Source organism: Trachinotus anak, unplaced genomic scaffold (genome assembly GCF_046630095.1).
Source record: "Trachinotus anak isolate AG129_WGS33_773 ecotype Australia unplaced genomic scaffold, CSIRO_AGI_Tana_v1 ptg000031l, whole genome shotgun sequence".
Taxonomy (NCBI): domain Eukaryota; kingdom Metazoa; phylum Chordata; class Actinopteri; order Carangiformes; family Carangidae; genus Trachinotus; species Trachinotus anak.
Window position 1 is genome coordinate 928527 of NW_027273882.1, and position 17731 is coordinate 946257.

Consider the following 17731-nt stretch of genomic DNA (forward strand, 5'->3'; position numbering starts at 1 on the left):
GTTTTCCAAAGGTTAAGAAGAGTTGTTAATGCCATGACATCCTGCACATTTTCAGCCAGACAGTAGAGACTGCACACGGAGAAGTTGTGCGGGCTTGTGTTTACAGTTCATTTTTGTAGGTGAGCTTTGTTTGAAGGCTATAAATGAATTCCAGGGGCAGCAGCATTAATCTACTGTACCCACTCCACAGCACATGAGGCTTTGAAGTTTGGTTTCCATCCCAGCCCCAAGAGAGGGTCTATTATTTCACATGGAGAATAAATATCCCAGACACTGCATTGTCTTTTTTTCCATTGCTTCCATTTGATTGCTTAATGGAGACTTAGTACGATGGCTACCCCCCATTAGACAAAATGACTTGGAGAAACAATAGGTTACATTTTTAGCTTTCAAATGAAATCACAACACATTTAATTTTTATGTCCCCAAAAAATATTAAAACTATTCACATCATAAATTATGATAATAATAATATTTCTGTTTGCACTAACGAATGTACTTATTGATGAAATTGGTACAGAGGTACAAAAACCTATAGAATCAAGTGATGTTTAAGGTTAAAAAAGAGGAAAATACTGCCCAATAAAACATTCTGGTGTTGCCATTCTTTATCTCTTTCTTTCATTGGATATTAAAGTGTACTGCTCCTACTGGATAACACTGCACAAACACTGTTCCTGCTGATCCTAACGGTTAATTAACTTATTTGCTCTTAATCAATATGGCTCCAGCTCTCCAATGACCTGCGGGGCAATCTCTTGAGAAGCTAAGGCATGAATGTTCAGTGGCGAACAGTGCCACAGGGGCGAGATGAATAATTGCATTACATAAGCATGTCAGATTCATGCCAAATGAATGTACAGTATGTGCATGTGTGTAAAGCCTTAAGGTGCTTTAGTGCTTTAAGTACTTTAATAAAAAGGGCATTTTTACAAAAAAATGCAGTTGATGTCTCTTATTGTACATGTAAGTACCTCGAACAGCATGGAAGGAAGCTGAAATAACTTAGAATTATGTATGAAATAATTATTTAGCAGCAACTGATTGCTACCACAGCTCATTTTTTTCACCCAGCACCAATCACATGTTTGTCCCTGACTGAACCCAGCTCCTGTAAATGTGTCGCAATTCCTAGTTCCCACTGTAACTCATAAAAACTTTAAAAGCTATCTTAGATTTTGCTGCTTTAACCCAGGTCTACCCTTTAGTCATCACCATCAACCACAAACCTTCATTTAATCTGCATGATCATTATTCTGGCTTTTAAAATAGGATACAATGGAAAACAACCAAAAAAAAAAAAAAACAAGACACATTTACATTTAGTGCAGGTTTATGAAATGTAGCCACTGTATGTTCAGTTTAGTGACAGTAATAGAAGTAGTAGACACTTTCAGTGTTACTGCTGTGGAAGGGTTCATGTTTAGAAAGTGGAAAGAAAAGAACTCAAAGTAAATATGAAGCAGAAAACAATTACATTGATTGCAGGGGCTAGAAAAGTCATTAAACAGGTCTGGTGAGATGTACAGTCGCTTAGCAACAGAGGTGATTAGATTAAAGCCACTATTTCTTGACTGCCATCTGCCTTAACCCTTACCCGACCAGACACTTAATATAATTTATCAACGCTGTGTGCTTAAGACCAGGGACAACTGTGACAGCTGATTTGGAAGGACTTGTTAAGATGTTGATGTTTGAAAGCTTTTATTCTTATATTAAACTCTTTACGAGCCAATCAGGCCTCTGCTTCCCCGGTGAGCCACTACAGCGTCATTTATAGACTCCGTGCAATCAGTATAAAGTTTTGGTACGTGGCACTAAAATCAAAAGGTGATGAGAAGATATTTAACAGCTCATAACAGACTAACCCTAACCCAAACAGCCAGGCTGAACATAAACAGAAAACCAGGACTACTACCATGTTACTACAAAAATATGTAATCTGTTTGTGAAGGAAATGTTAGGATGATCAATAAATTGTGATGCTGCTGATAGATAGATAGATAGATAGATAGATAGATAGATAGATAGATAGATAGATAGATAGATAGATAGATAGATAGATAATCACTTAAAAGTTCTCTCCCTACAACTACATTATAGTGTGTTATAAACCATCTATCAGGGCTTTATAAAGTACTTATAAAAGCTAAATAGAGAAGATTAAAATAAAATGTTTCAGGGCAATTCATTTATTCAATTCAGACTACAATAACAAGTACAAATTGTTTTTAAAATGAATGTGATCTTAGTTACTTGGCTCATATTTGAAGTGTATCTAAGGTATTTTTGGATTTCAAGAATAGAAAGTAATTCTGTCATACACAATATATGGCTTTTTGGTCATACAACAAAATTTTCACAATAAATTAAAAAGATTCAAGCGTTGTAAACTTCAAATAAGTCACAAGTTATGAACAATAATTAGATTATGGTGGAGATTTAAAACCTCCCAGTGAACTGTTCTACTCTTTTGATTTGTCAGCAGGTGATCTTTGATCTGAACAGCCTTGCATTTGTTCTGCACAGTGCAGATGTACATGTTATATAACAGCTCAGAGTCACAGGGTCACCACCAGTGATATCCGTCTAGAGGATGCACAGGTGAGCACTGCTGAGCGGTGATCATGAATAATTCTGCCGACAGTTCAGTTTGGACAGTGCAGAGTGAAGCTTTCTAACAAGCATCCACCTCAGTCCGCTCTGCTGCCACGTGACATTTCAGCGCCCCCATTTGAGTTGCGTGTACATAAAGTGTTCCCCCGTCACCTTTCCCTCCCCGCAGGTCCAACCTCACACCACCGGAGGTTGGCTGTCAATCAGATGTTTCCAGGCCATTCACATGAAATGACAATGCTCCTGGTTACTCATATTTTTTTCAATAACCGCCACAGATGTGACTTTTCATGGGCACATTTAAAGAAAAACACTGTGTTCACTGTGGGTGTTGTTTTACAAATATGCCACAATACATGTATTAAATGATTGGTTCCTTTAAAAATAAATGGTGGGTTAAAAATAACCCAACCTTAACCCCACAGCTGGGTAACTGCAGGACAGAACACACACTAGGTTGCTATGACCCAAGTGTTTGGGTATTGAATGTAGTTTCATGAAGGAAGAATGACAGGAAGTGTTACAACATCTTGCAACATCTTGCAATTATGATTTAAAAAGTTACATATTTGATGCTGTGTGAGAGGGAGAGGGAAGCAGAGGAGGCATAACCTACAACAGTGAGGATACTGGAGTAAAGACTGGACACTGTGAATCCAAAAATGGCTCAAATGCTCCAGGTAGGTCAACTACAGCCCAACCTCAGCTACAAGGTTCTCAGGCAAACTGCAAGGTTATGTCTACCAACCCTTACAAAATATCAAAACTGTCTCTCAGTTGTTATTTTGTAAATAGATTATGACATATTACTGTAAGAGATATTGTAACTTACCTGGTGTTATGTCATCCAGCACTAAGTGCGGATTCCCTCACACTGGGCATGTGTGATGACCCCGTCACCGACAGCAGCCAGTTTTCAAAAAGGTTTTCTTGCTGCTTCGGGATGAAGCTTCTGGAAGTCTGATGAATTCTGAAAACATGGAAAACAAATGTAACTAGAACAACAGTGTTTGAGGAAATGGTATGACCTGTTTTCGCTTTGTCATTTTGGGGTTATGTGATATCTATCTATCTATCTATCTATCATAAACCAAGCTCAAGTTAACTTAGTTAAATTTAGCTGAGGTTGTTATGCTATATGTCAAAATGTGTTATAAACTCACCGATAAGCGGCGTCTCGTCCGGGATTTCCTCTCTGAAAGGTTTCTCCTTTGTGTCTGTGCTGAAAATAATAATAAAATAATAATAAGTAAAACTGTTTACACACACGGCTGCATCGTGAGGCCGCGGTGGCCAGAATTAGCAGCTAATGTTGCCATCACTTAATATTAACTTATCATAAAGTCCTCCCAGCCATGAGTCGTGCAAATCTCTAAATGCGAGATGGATCCAGCCGGGACTGATGGATCCGAAACTGAATGAATGAGCAGCTGTGTCAAAGTAACGCAACCAGCTGGCCAGCTGTGAATGAACCCCTTTGACCCAGCATAAGCAACCCAACAGTGTGTTCACAGTACACAAAACAACCCAGAATTATGAACTAGCATAATCAACCCAACAATGTGCTTACAAACAAAAGCCAGCACTTCTGAAGTGTTAGTAACTGATCCTTAGCTGGTTTTTGTTGCACTAGCTGCGGGCCCCAAGGATGCCAGTGTTGGTGGTCAAGATATCTTAACAGATACTGGGCAGATTGCCATGATATTTGTTGTTGATGTTTCTGAACAAAGCCGTTTATGGTCGGCCCTCATAATTTCTGCTCTTGCCAACTGGAATGGTCCATTAAATGACTTTAAATTGACAAATTTGATCTGATTTGAACTCTGACTGAGTTCAAGGCTATTGGAGGTTTCTTGGTAAAACACTCAGCTTTCTTAGTATTGTTATTTGTTCTTGTTTTGTTGTTTTGTTATTGCTTTTTTTAGCATTGCTATGGTTAGGGGTTTTACGCTGCTGTCTTGGCCAGAACTTCCTTACAAAAAAGGTTTTCAATCTCAAATGGACTCACCCGTTAAATAAAGGTTTGCTAAATAAGATGGTCTCCAGAAGGCTAAGTCTTAATATTTTTGGATGACTCCACTGACCTTTTTCTTTGCACCACTCTCAAGCAAAAATGTTCAGAAATACAGTAGGAATATGAAGAGTAATTTTGCATCCCTCGTAGTATAGATATAAAAAAAAAGTCTGACTTTTGTGCGCAAATGCAAGTTCCACCACCACCATCCCACTGCAGTAAAATCATCCAGCACTAATTCCCATGTATGTTCATTATAGGTATGTCCTAATTCTACAAGGCAGATACACAGGAAATCTAGTCACAAGAGCAAGTTCAGTTTTTTTGCATTCATGACAGCATCTGAGCAGAATCACGATAACGTTAAGTGGAGGGAGCCAAGAGGTTTTATTGCTGTCTGTGGTGAGAGGAGAGATGAGAGACTTCACAAAGAGTCACTGAGCAGACGAGCAGACGACTCCTTGTTCTCATCAGCTGTCTGGGAAGTCACCAAAAATCCTGTTTAGCACACTGGAACACCAGAGGAGTGAAACAAGGAGGATAGGTCATAATAAATCTGCTTCTGCAGCAAAGAAAATCTGCGCGTGATATCTTAATTTGGGTGTCCGGTACCAGAGAGGATTAAAGGTAGTTGCAGTGCAGGTATCACAAAAAGCAACTGCTTTCAGTATCTTTTTTTTCAGGTTCTTGTGGTAGCATTTCCCTAAGATGGCACAGATGGATTAGCCTGTAATACACATCCCTAACTAAACATGATTTATTTTGTGACATTTACCTTTTATATGTAGGTTTCAAAAAGCCACAGAAGTACCAGATAAGCACTAGACGACAGCATCCTCATGAAAGTGGAGTGCATGCTCTAATTTTAAGCAGCGTGAGGCCACAGAGGGGGGAAATTTAGTGTGGTCCCACTTTCCCATGATGATCGTCCATGTCTGGTCTTTGACTCCCCCTGCTGTTCAACCACGAGGTTTATCATGTTACCTTTACAGCCCCCTCGTAAACTGCTGTTTTGTGTTTCTGCAGGGATAGTAACTTGAATTGCAGTGCACTGGGTGGGAATTAACACAGAGTATCTGCATTCTTAGAGCAAGGTGGATTTATTGTGTTTAGGCTATGGTCAGGGTAAGGATCAGGTAGGGCCTTAATCCTGATCCAGAACCATCGTAATACATCAATTTACTGTTATTAATTTGTTCAATTTTGCAAATTACAAATACAGTTGAATAGTCATGTCCCCTCTTTCAAGTTGCTTTAGATAGAAGTGTCTGCCAAATAAGTGTAAACATAACAGGGTGCTGTAGATATGCTGTATCTTTGTAGGCCAACACAGAAGTTAGCATCACCCTGGTTCCCTTGGCAAAAAGCCAGTGGGATTTTTACACTGGCTTTTTGATTCTGTCAAAAAATAAATAAATTAATTAAATTAAATAAGCTGACAAACAAAAGTTTATGATACTTACAAGTTTTGTTCAGCACGATAATCTTCACAGATGAACACGACCTTTATGATTTCTAAAGTCTGAAACACAAATCACCAGAAACACAGAGCTAATGTTGTGCTATAAATAAACTACACCGCGGTCGCATGACTTCAACGTCACTACTACTAAACTTCCAACTTGTAGTTTGATTTAGCGGTTTTCGTGTTCGGTGTGATGACGTCTAACGTCCCCGACAAGCCCTGTAGTCTCATCAAGCCAGCTGATAGCAACCGGTCCTTTTAAGACACGTAAAACATTAAAGGAATCAAGAATGAATTAGCTTTTTACCCCAGCTAAGAAATGGTTGTATTTACTAGTACAGGTCCATTTTTCTAACGTTTTTGTTAATGTCTTTCACTAAGTTTCGAATAATTAAACGTGTGTGATTTACCATTGTGCATTTTACAAAACTACTTACTACAAAACAGAACAGATATTTACTTTCATATGTCTTATAAATAAATTTGGTGTCTTTATTTATTCGGTTTCATTCGTACCCTTTATTGGTTTGATGTGTTTCCTCCTCTCCGACAGGACCTGAAGGCAGCAAGTTGTTTGCGCAGCGGTCAGCTGACTCTGAGCTGTCATGTGGCGTTTACAGACAGAGGAGATCCCTCGGAGAGAGAGAGGGAATAACAACCTGGGTCGCCTCTAACAACAAAAGCAGCTTGGTGGTCGTCTGTTCCTGGTTTGTTTGTCTCTTTCGCACGTCCAACATGGCTTGGACAAAATACCAACTTTTCCTTGCGGGACTTATGCTGACGACGGGCTCCATCAACACATTATCTGCAAAGTGAGTAGATTGAATTATGTTTTACCGCTGGTGTCATGTGTTTAGAGTTAAAGTTAATTGACTGTAGGAGAACTGGCCAGTAACAGTGCGCTAAAACAGATATTTAACATACATTGTGAATGCCTATTTCCTTTAGAGCTTATTAGCCCAATCATTAGCTAACTAATGGAGGCAGTCAGCTTATTACGCTTTTGTTACGAAGTGATATTCGCATCTGGTAATTCATTTGTAGTTCAGTTACAACTACTATAGCCATTAGCAGGTAACATTAGCTTGTAAATAAAAAGCTAACGCCTTGTTGGGTGGTTAGCTTGACAGGCGGCTAATATTGTGTCTGAGGAGAGATGTTTCAGGTTTCTGCCAGGAAGTAACTTTTACGGTTGTTGAAGCCTTTGTGCAGCCTTAGCTAAGGCCAAATGTTGCAGTGACTTCACTTCTCCTAATTAATCGGGCTCTGCAGCGGCTGATGCCCTTATCAAGAGCTGTGTGTGTGTGTGTGTGTGACAAACCTGTTTTGATGAGACATGACTCAGGTATTCATGTCCTGGCAAAGGTTAAATAACAGACAAGTTCATCCTTTTTTTGTAGGTAAACACAGCAGCTGGTATGAATGAGCTGCAACTCACTGTTTGCTTTCATTATTGTTTGCTCTTTAAAACATCAGGAGACAGTAACACAGAACAAAATAAATACCCATTACATTTTCTTAGACCTCAAAGAGAAGCATCTCTTCAGATCACCGAGGCACGTTGTCAGATTGCTCGTTTTATCCAACCAACAGTCTTAAACCCAAAGATTACAATTTGATAGTATATGACTTGATAGATGACTAAAACTCTGTCCAAGAGATTTGCCTTTTCAGCGAAACAAGAAATTCAGCTTCTTTTACTTCCCTAATAACCTACGAAGTCAGCTCTCAGTTGCTTGGCAAACACTTCTCTGTACATTTGTGGGCTTTCTCAGCTGAACGCAAATCAAAACTGCAATGAATCCCAGTTTGAATGCTCCGACAGCGTCTCAGACAAAACAAGTCCGTGTCATGTTGCTCACAGAAGAGCACGGCAACTAAGAGGTAAAGTTTCACTGCAGTCACCTGAAACCGGCCTCCTCTCAGTGCTGGATCACTGGCGTTAAAGCCCTAGAGCGGAGATTGGTTGCAGCGTACAGTTGGATAGTTTTGGTGCAAGTTGCCTCTTTCTTTTCGTGCAACCTTGCACCATGTGAAGACATTTAATCTAAAACACATCAAGCACAAATAAACGTGACAGTCATCGCAGATTTGGATCACTCAACAGGTATTGATGAGCTCAGAAGTTGCTGCATATAAGGAAGCGCTGTGTCATCAGCTTTAATCATTTTTCCCCTTGTCACGCATTTTGAATCAGACAGGACACTCACATGCCGATCATGCTTCCTCTGACTGTCTGACTGTAAAGGCTTATGCAGACTTCAGCACTCATTAACTTCACAAGCGACTGCAAGTCAGTGTTTTAAATGACTGCTCAGTGTTTTATGTGAGGTCACAGTGAAACAAGTGTACCCTCAGTGATCTCGGTGAGCGAGGAGGAAATGCTCTACACGGCCGTGTCTTTTGGGATGCTTGCTGGAAAGAACACAAAATAAGCGTTTTTAAATAAGTGAAAAGAAATAAAGCGAGCAGAGCTGGGTTGTGATGTGTAATATTGCAACTTACAGTTATTTTTTATTGTTAATTAATCTACTTATTTTGTTTTGTTTATTAAATGCCGGAAAGGTGTGTAAAATGACAGTTGTGTTTTCCCCGCACACCAAAGTGATGTATTCAAATGTCCAAACATATTCACTTTACTTGAATATATGACAAAGAAAGGCTTCCTGCTGGAACCAGCAAAAGTTCATTTTCATTGATTAAAACAATGAATTGATTATCAAAATAGTTGCATGCTCAGTTTCTCTCAGTTCACTAATTGATTAATTGACTGATTTTTGCAGCTTCAGCGACGTGGCGAACCCCTTCTTGATTCTAGTGTCTTCAGTGTGTTTGACTTTGTAAAACATCCGTAATTAAACTCTAATGACGTCTTCCTGTCCGACAGATGGGCTGATATGTTCACAGCGAAGGGCTGCCATGATGATGGTGAACACGGATTCTCTCACCCGTTTGTACAGGTACAAAGTGGCAGCATTGTTTCACACTTTACTTTCACTCAGCACCGCGCTGGACAGAGAAGGCAGAGTGTTCAACTTTAATTCTGTCTGTGTCAGTCGTCACCTTCTGTCACGTATTGAAGTTCTGACACGGTTGCTTGTTTTACTAAGTGGAAAAAACAAATCAATATCTGTTTCCTGTCTCTGTCTGTGTCACTGTCTCTCTCCCACCCTGCCTGTCCAGGCAGTGGGTATGTTTCTGGGTGAGTTCAGCTGTCTTGCAGTCTTCTACATCTTGCTTTGCCACGACAGACGTAGTCCAGAGCCCAAGATGAACCCAGGCCAGAGCTTCAACCCTCTCCTCTTCTTCGCTCCTGCCATGTGTGACATGACGGCCACCTCCCTCATGTATGTTGGTAAGTGACCAAAACCCTTCATCTGCTAAATGTTCAGTTCTTGTATAGGTATAAAATTATTGGCCACCTGTTTATTGAAATTGTCCAGATGTTGCTTTCATGGTACATATGGTAAGCATGAGCTTTTGAAAGCATATGTCCTGATCTGACCCTCATAGGTCAAATGTAATGACCCCCATTGGTGCAGCCAGACAATAAAGATTATCTGCTTGTTTTTCCTGCCTTTCGTCAGGAAAAGAGATAATTCAGTCAAAGATAACACAGTTGTTTCTCCTAGTATCACTTTGTAATGCAGCTTTCAGCTGTGTTGGGCTGTTTGAATTGGTCTTCATGTGTCTTGGAAAGAAAAGTGTCTATGTCTAAATCATAAATGTACAAATTAACTCATGGCAATGCTAGTGAATTAGCTGCACTGATGAAGTTGTGTATCTGTACTGATAAACCCCCCTTTTTTTTTTTTTTGGTCTCCAGCCCTCAACATGACCAGTGCCTCCAGCTTCCAGATGCTGCGTGGAGCAGTCATCATCTTCACTGGTCTGCTTTCTGTGGCTTTTCTGGGGCGTCGCCTGTTAGCCAGCCAGTGGATCGGCATCCTCATCACCATCCTGGGCCTGGTGATAGTGGGACTCGCCGACTTCTTCAGCAGCCACAAAGGAGACACACACAAACTCAGTGATATCATCACAGGTATGGTGGAATCTTTTTTTTATTTTTTTATTGTTATATTATTTGCTTTATTTTCTGCTGTAATTAACTGTGTATTCAGTCTATGTTGCAGGATAACAGCAAGACAAGTAAAGTTGATGACAGTATAGGAGGGAAATAGAAAATTCTGAATAGTTATTTTTTTTCTCTGTCCTAAAACATGCAGTGTGTCATTAGCAGTGAAATAACCGCATGTCTCTTTGGTCCTGCAGGAGACCTTCTGATCATCATGGCTCAGATCATTGTGTCGGTGCAGATGGTCCTGGAAGAAAAGTTCGTCTACAAACACGACGTCCATCCTCTCCGTGCCGTTGGTACTGAAGGTACAGCAGCCGTTCATCTGCAGTTACATGTTACATTTTAGTAGCAACAAGAACACCACATAAAACTCTGGTGTTGGTGATGAACCTTTGAGGGTTTGAACCTCCTTAACCCACAAAATACAAATACACAAGTAGAATGAGCCAAAGTCCTGAGTTGTCAATGTTAAAAAAAAAAAGTCGATGATGAGGAATGCAAAGGTCAAACATAAAAAAACAACAACAACAGATATCAGTTTCCCAACAAATACCAGTCACCTTCTCACAGGAAGAAATATCTATAATAGAGTACTGTACTGACTGGACTTCTGAATATATATATAAATATTCAGCTAACATGACATCTACACTGAATTTTACATTTGTATTATTTTGTTTGCCCATTTTATTTTTCTGTGCTTGTCATTTGTATTATCATAGTGTCCTTTATTATAATGGTTTGCGAGATAAATTAGAAGGGTCAGATCACAAATAAAGCAGGAAAAACATATTTCTGCCAAGCAAGACTTTCTCTCATCTTTGCTTTTGTCTTCTGAATAACATGATTATTTTACTCTAAAAATGATTCAAATGGTTGCACCGGTCACACACTGACAAAGGGTTGCAAGTAGACACGATTTTAAGGGGTCACAATTCAACAGTATGTCAGATTAAATGCGGTTCTGTTTCCAGGTTTCTTTGGTTTCGTCGTCCTGTCGCTGCTGCTCATCCCCATGTATTTCATTCATGTGGGCGACTTCAGCGGGAACCCTCGACAGGTGCTGGAGGACGCGCTGGACGCCTTCTGTCAGATCGGACACCAGCCTCTCATCCTGTTGGCTCTGCTGGGCAACACGGTCAGCATCGCCTTCTTCAACTTCGCAGGGATCAGCGTCACCAAGGAGATCAGCGCCACCACCCGCATGGTGCTGGACAGCCTGCGTACGCTGGTCATCTGGGTGGTGAGCCTGGCGCTGCAGTGGGAGCAGTTTCACGGCCTGCAGGTCCTGGGCTTCTTGGTCCTGCTGCTGGGCACGGCGCTGTACAACGGACTGCACCGCCCCCTGCTGGCCAGGTTGCCGTGCTGCGCTGGGATGGTGAACGGAGAGGAGGAGAGCAGCTCGGGAGAAAGAGAGAGACTGCTGAACAACGGCAGGGTGCAGGCCGGTGACGAGAGCTAAAACTGATTGATGGTCGCCACACTCAACACAGACGGCATCTCAGACTGTCTGTCAAAGACACTGCACCCTTCATGCATGCTGTCGGTGATGGTCCGGTTTTAAATAGTTTTTGTTTCTTCACATCTCAGATTTCAACTGACTTCACACAATGTTTTAATATGTGAGAGCGTGGAAGCTTTTTTAAAAAAAAAAAAAAAAATTGTTTAGCATTTTGGGAAAATGCACTTATTCAATTTCTTGACTAGTGTTAGATTTCTCATCTAACCACCATGAGAGCACGTCATTTCCCCACCTCAGTTTTTGTATAAATTAAACAAACAAGATATTAGTGTTACTTAATCAGCGGCAGCGAGTCACAGGTTTTGTTACCTTTAGACAATGCTAAGCTAAGCTAACCAGCTGGTGACTGTCCCTTTATACTTACTGTTCAGGCATAAGAGGTATTAGTCCTGTCAGTTAACGCTCAGCAAGAAAGAGAATAAGCACATTTCCCAAAATGTCAAACAGATGTTAGAGAGGGCTGTCAGAAGGAGCTTTTATATGACCATATGGGTTTTTTAGGGATTCCTTTAATATAAAGATGAGTTTTTTTCTTTTTTTGTGTCCTTCAGAAACAAAACAAAATAATTGATAGCCAGCATCAACATTTGCTCCCTGACTCTCTCCACCATTCTTTATGTTTAGAAATGAAACTTGAACAGAATAATCACTAAAGCAGAAGTTTTTAAAAAAAATACTGTTGGGTGACAGAATTTAATGGTGAGATCATTTTGAAGTTTTATGCAGATTATCTTAAACAGAGGGCCTATTGTCAGTTTGTTTCTGATATTGATTTAATATCTGTACAAATTGTCCTGTATGCAGATGTTTATGTCTTGATCCGTGATCTGTTTTAAGAATGGGTTTTATTTTTTTAAATGTTGCTGACTGTGCAGTATGATTGTGCCATAGTGTTTCCAGCGTGGAGATTTTACTGATTGCCAATTCACTGCAGAGACACTACAGAGATAGGTTAGGTAATCCGTCTGCAGAGCCACTTTATTCATCTCAGTTTGATTGATACAGAAGCCAATGGAATATATCTGTATGTTTGTTCTCTGACCCTCGGACCAGTATCAAAACAATCATACACCACGTAAACTGCACTTGAACTGTAAATCCTGCTTCTCCTTCTCTTTTCAGTTAGTTAAGGCACTGGCTGTAACGTACAGTAAGAAAAAAGGGAACTGTCATTAAATCACACTTGTTAAATGGTGCAGTGGCATTTTTTTCACTCAGGCCTGTGTTGACCTGCGGAAAACTGCAATCAGTGGAAGTAATGTGATATAATCAGAAAGTTTTTACAACAAACAATAATAAGACCAATTAGTAATGAAAATGTGTCAAACATCTGATGCTGAGGTGAAGAAGAAAAGTGAAAGGTCAGTCAAAGGGTCCGATGTCACCGACCAGCAGCTGACACCTGCCTCCACTTCCTGAGTCAACCCAACATCCTCCCTGAAGAGCGCTCTCGCTTTAATGGAGGTCAAAGGTTAAACCCAGCAGTCTCCAGAGACCTGTACACACGACCCCGTTCAACTCCAGGAACAGGAGGAAGGTAAAATGTCTCAATTGACCACACACACACACACACAACACACACAGGTTTATAACTAACCACATTGATCAGGAAAGACAGATTAATGTCATTTGATAACCAGCAGCTATTAACTGTTATCTCAGAAACAAAGTTGTATATTAGTAATACTTTTTATTTGATAGGCCTCTGCTCTCATTTCAAGTAAATATAAACAAGGTTAATATTATTTCAATAAAAGAATATTGGTTGACTGTAATCTGCATCAGTAGATTATGTTGGATCATAGTGTATTTTTTTTCCCTTTTTTATTTTAGTGTTTCCTTTTTGTATTTTTTTTTTTTTACAGCAATACCTACATTGCACGCACAAATACCTCATGAAGGAGAACTTTAATGCATGTATATATTGATCTACTTCACTTGCAGAATAGAAAATATGCGCATCTTATTAATGCTCTCTTTATTTGGTCTGGTATTTCAGAGTCACTCAGACCGATGTCGCTCTTGATGGCCCTCCTTTATTTTCAGCATGACTCTGTGCGGTAGGTCCGCCTGTGGCCGCTGGATGGCAGCGTTTTGCTGAACAACGACAGTCAGCTGTTCACTACGAGCTCTGGGCTGCTACCCTCACAGTGTGCTGGGGGGGGGGGGGGGGCGTTGCCTTATGGTGTCTACAGTACAGTGACAGCAAGGTCATAAAACACGATGGCGACACTGTAAATATACATGTATGTAAATAAATAACCATAAATAAGCTCTCAGGTGGAAACAAAGCGAGATGCACCGCCTGGTGGAAAAGCAGCATCAGCGGCCATAAATAAATAATTCTGAAGGACACGTAAGAAATATCTGCTTTATGAAATATGCTGACAGAGATATCTGTGAGGTAATACGCAGACTACATTACAGGAATGTCACAGTGATAACACATGATATCAGAGTAAAGTTGAACAAGTCTCCTCTGTGGTAGACTGAGGGCCGTGCAGAATTATTAGCTATATAAAATATACATAAAGATTTCTTCTCGGTTTGAATTTGAGAGGCTGCATTTAAACTTTATGCAGCAAACTAAATTAAACTAAAATGAAATTTAAAAAAAAAAAATGAAAGGCATCCGTGATAAGAAAATGTGTTTATGGTGCAGTTGGATCGAGATCTGCGGCCTCTGACCTTCAGCACAGAACAAAAATTCAACCAGAGCAGAAGAAGACGCTCCTGGGACAGCGTGGAAAAACCTCCAGTAGCTGTTTTCTGGACCAAGTTCTCCCCTGAGACAAACTCAACTAAAGATAGATAGATAGATAGATTACATTTTTATTCTATTTTCATGTATTTAAATTAATCTTTGAAATCATATTTGAATATAAACACAGGCCCATACACTCTGACATGTGTGAGGGACTTGGGAGCGGGCTGTGTAGCTTCACGTGAAGCCTCCCTGCTGCTGTTTGGAGTTCCTCCGCTGATGAATCGTGCTCTCCGTCTTATTTTTCCACCGCAGCGTTAAACAGCACCCGGGTCGATTTGGCCGAGATGTGAACCAGTGGAGCTGCGGGCTGAGATGCTCTGCTCTGCATCACGCTGACGGTGCCCGACGCGCCTGCACACACGCCGAGGCCTCCTCAAACCTGCAAACGCCGAAAAGCTCCTTTTTCAATCGCTTTTTTGATCACTTTTTTTTTTTTTTTTTTTTTTTTTTTTTGGAACCAATGCAAAACAAATGCTCAGCTTTTTTTTTCTTCTTTTTTTTTTGAGTGAAAAATAATTATCCATCATCCAAAGTACGGTAAGTATATATATATATATATATATATATATATATATATATATATATATATATATGTTTTTTTTGTTGTTGTTTGTTTTTAAATGTAAACTCTTCTACTATTAAGGCAGAATCAACAATAAATAAGTAGAACTCCAAGATGACTCCTTGCATCAGATTTCCACTTCATTAAAAAAATAGATATTTCAAACTACTTTTTGCAGTGGTTTATGCTCCTCATGGCAGCTTGCCACCCTTCTGGAGAAGCAGCATTAGGCCCTAATGGTTTGTTATTATGACCTTTTGTGTTTCCATTAGTCTCCTACAGTATTTAGCTCAGAGTTCCCAGTATGTGTGATTTAACCGTGTGTACACTTGCACTCACTGGAGCTGTAGAGGGCCCTGAACCCGCCGCACAAGAGGCGACTTTAATCTGTTTTAATGTAAACGGATGGTTTTGCTCAAAGGCACTGAGTCACCATCATATTTAAAAGCTTCCCCTTAGGCTGTTTACAGCAGAGAGCAGGCCGGGCTGAGTGTGATTAGTCTACCACTCCAATGTCCGGCTAATGACCACTTAATGTTTTAAACTGTGACTGTGCAGAGCAAAGAGCAAAAGCCCCACTACCACAAAAGGAAACAGGGGGCTCTGATGGGATTTATTCCCCTCACTCATTCATTCATACGGCCTGGCCCTGTGGACTCACTTTGAGTGTGTCTACCTCATTCTGTGGAAAAGTGCTTTCATTTGGGACATCAACAGGGGGGGTGGGGGGGGGGGGGGGTGGGGGGGTTATGTGAAAAGAGAAGCACTGACTCCAGAAAGCTGTGAGGAGAGTTTACAAATCAACACCTGTCGTTGTTTCCTCCAGCCTGAAGGATCAGCACTAACACCACTAAAATCAGTATCTAAAAATGCAGCAAACGTCAGGTTGTAAATCCTTTATCAGTCTTTTTATCTGTCTATGCTCAGGATTATGAAATTTGAAGAGCATGTTTTCTGTGTGTTTTTTTATTTTCTTCTCTTGACAATATGTCCAGCTGTTGCAGTTGTGCAGCACTGGTTGCACGGAAAAATAACAGTCAGCAGCTCAGTGTGATATAATCACAGAATAAAGATCTTCATATTAACTATACAAAAATATCCCGCAAGAGTATTTATTCTTATATAATCATCTTATCCAGCAGTTTATTTGCAAATCAAATTCTTTGCAAATAAGCCAGTAGGAGAAGCTGGAACCATTGAATGTTTTGTATATTTGCATGAAAATGACTTAAAGATGAACTGATTATCAAAATATTTTGGTTTGATTTTATTCTGTCATGAAACAATCTACACACAAGTCTTTTTCTCACACATTCACCCTGAAAACACACACACACACACAAAAAAAAACATAGATTCAAAATAACATTAAACATGGACATGTGGAGACACAAAATGAACAAAATAGAACAAATTATAAACAGCATGTAAAAAATAAATGAATGAATGACACAAGTTAGAAAATAAACAATAATAATATAATAACAATGAAAAGTTAAAACAACGCAGAGTCAGGATAACAGCACAGAGTACAAAGCAGGTGCTTGTTCATTTTCTGTCAATCAGTTAATCGCCATCAAAACGAAAACTACATTTGTAAGAATAAGGGAACAAGAAGAAAAAAGATTTAGTCACTGGGGGGAGCTGCTTGTACATTTACTGCCGTCACATGCTCATTAATGTTTTTTATAATGTCTGTTGGAATAATCAGTCGCCTGTTCAACTGCAGTCACGTCCTAAAGATATGGAAAACGTCTGCTTTTCATAAGAGCATGCTGTGATACTGCCTGCGCCTGTAAACACTTACATTTATCGACAATTTTTTATTTTGTGTATTATGGAAAGATCAATAATTATAATTCACTGTAGTTTTCCTGATTCACTTGACTATTTGAAAACTCTATAAACGAGTTCTGCTGGAAAGTGCATTCACTCCAGTACAATTCTGAAGTACCTGTACTTTACTTGAGTATCTCCATCACATGCTACTACATACCCTATATGGAAATATTGTAGTTTTTACTGCACTATGTTTATTCACAGCTTTAGCAACTAATTATTTTGTTCATTAAGATTTGACCTCTTTTGCAAGAATATTTGAGTCAAAGGTATTATTATGTATATATTGTATATTGCTTTTTTTTTTCCAATATCACTTCTCTAAATTCTTTAATCTCTTATTCTTTTTTTTATTATTGTATTACCGGTTTCTCTCTTACATCTTAGCCTCTGTTACTTAAATGTGAAATTCTCCTCAAGGATCAAGAAAACCTTATCTTATCTTATCTTATCTTATCTTATCTTATCTTATCTCTGTTATCTAACATATACATTTCTATCTAACATGTTAAATTAAAACATAAAATGTGGTACATTAGTTTAAACTAACAGTATAGGACTATGAAGCGGTTAAAATTAGCTCCACCTTGACCAACTACAACAATAACATGCCTCTTACAATTAATCATTGATCAGTAATGATTAAATAAACACTCATAAAAGCCTATTTACTTTTACTTTTGATAGTTAAAGTACATTTTACTGATAACACTTCTGTGCTTTTACTTAAGCATAAACCTTCTGTGGGATTTTATGTTTTTCTATTGTTACTTTCACTTATGTAAAGAATCTAAACCGTCTACCACCACCGTCCACAATAACGCTTAATGTGAGCAAAGGTGAGAGCATGTTTCAGATTTTGCTGTTA

General features: G+C 39.4%; 1 protein-coding gene and 1 long non-coding RNA gene across 3 annotated transcripts; one reads left to right on the plus strand and one right to left on the minus strand.

Annotated features, from left to right (window-relative positions):
• Nucleotides 1-3148: 3148 nt before the first annotated feature.
• On the plus strand, nucleotides 3149-12886 carry slc35f6 (solute carrier family 35 member F6). Its single transcript, XM_071467869.1, has 7 exons — nucleotides 3149-3296; nucleotides 6649-6907; nucleotides 8983-9055; nucleotides 9279-9450; nucleotides 9922-10137; nucleotides 10368-10478; nucleotides 11148-12886. Exons 2-7 carry the CDS (start codon nucleotides 6831-6833, stop codon nucleotides 11633-11635), a joined length of 1137 nt encoding a protein of 378 aa, XP_071323970.1. The 5' UTR covers nucleotides 3149-3296; nucleotides 6649-6830; the 3' UTR covers nucleotides 11636-12886.
• LOC139612366 (uncharacterized) lies at nucleotides 3450-6653 on the minus strand. Of its 2 annotated transcripts, none has more exons than XR_011686522.1 (3): nucleotides 6094-6653; nucleotides 3780-3838; nucleotides 3450-3586 (listed from the first exon to the last, which is right to left on the minus strand). It is a non-coding gene; the product is annotated as an uncharacterized lncRNA (long non-coding RNA). The 2 variants fall into 2 exon arrangements; XR_011686523.1 differs by lacking the exon at nucleotides 6094-6653 and adding an exon at nucleotides 5406-6072.
• Nucleotides 12887-17731: the final 4845 nt, after the last annotated feature.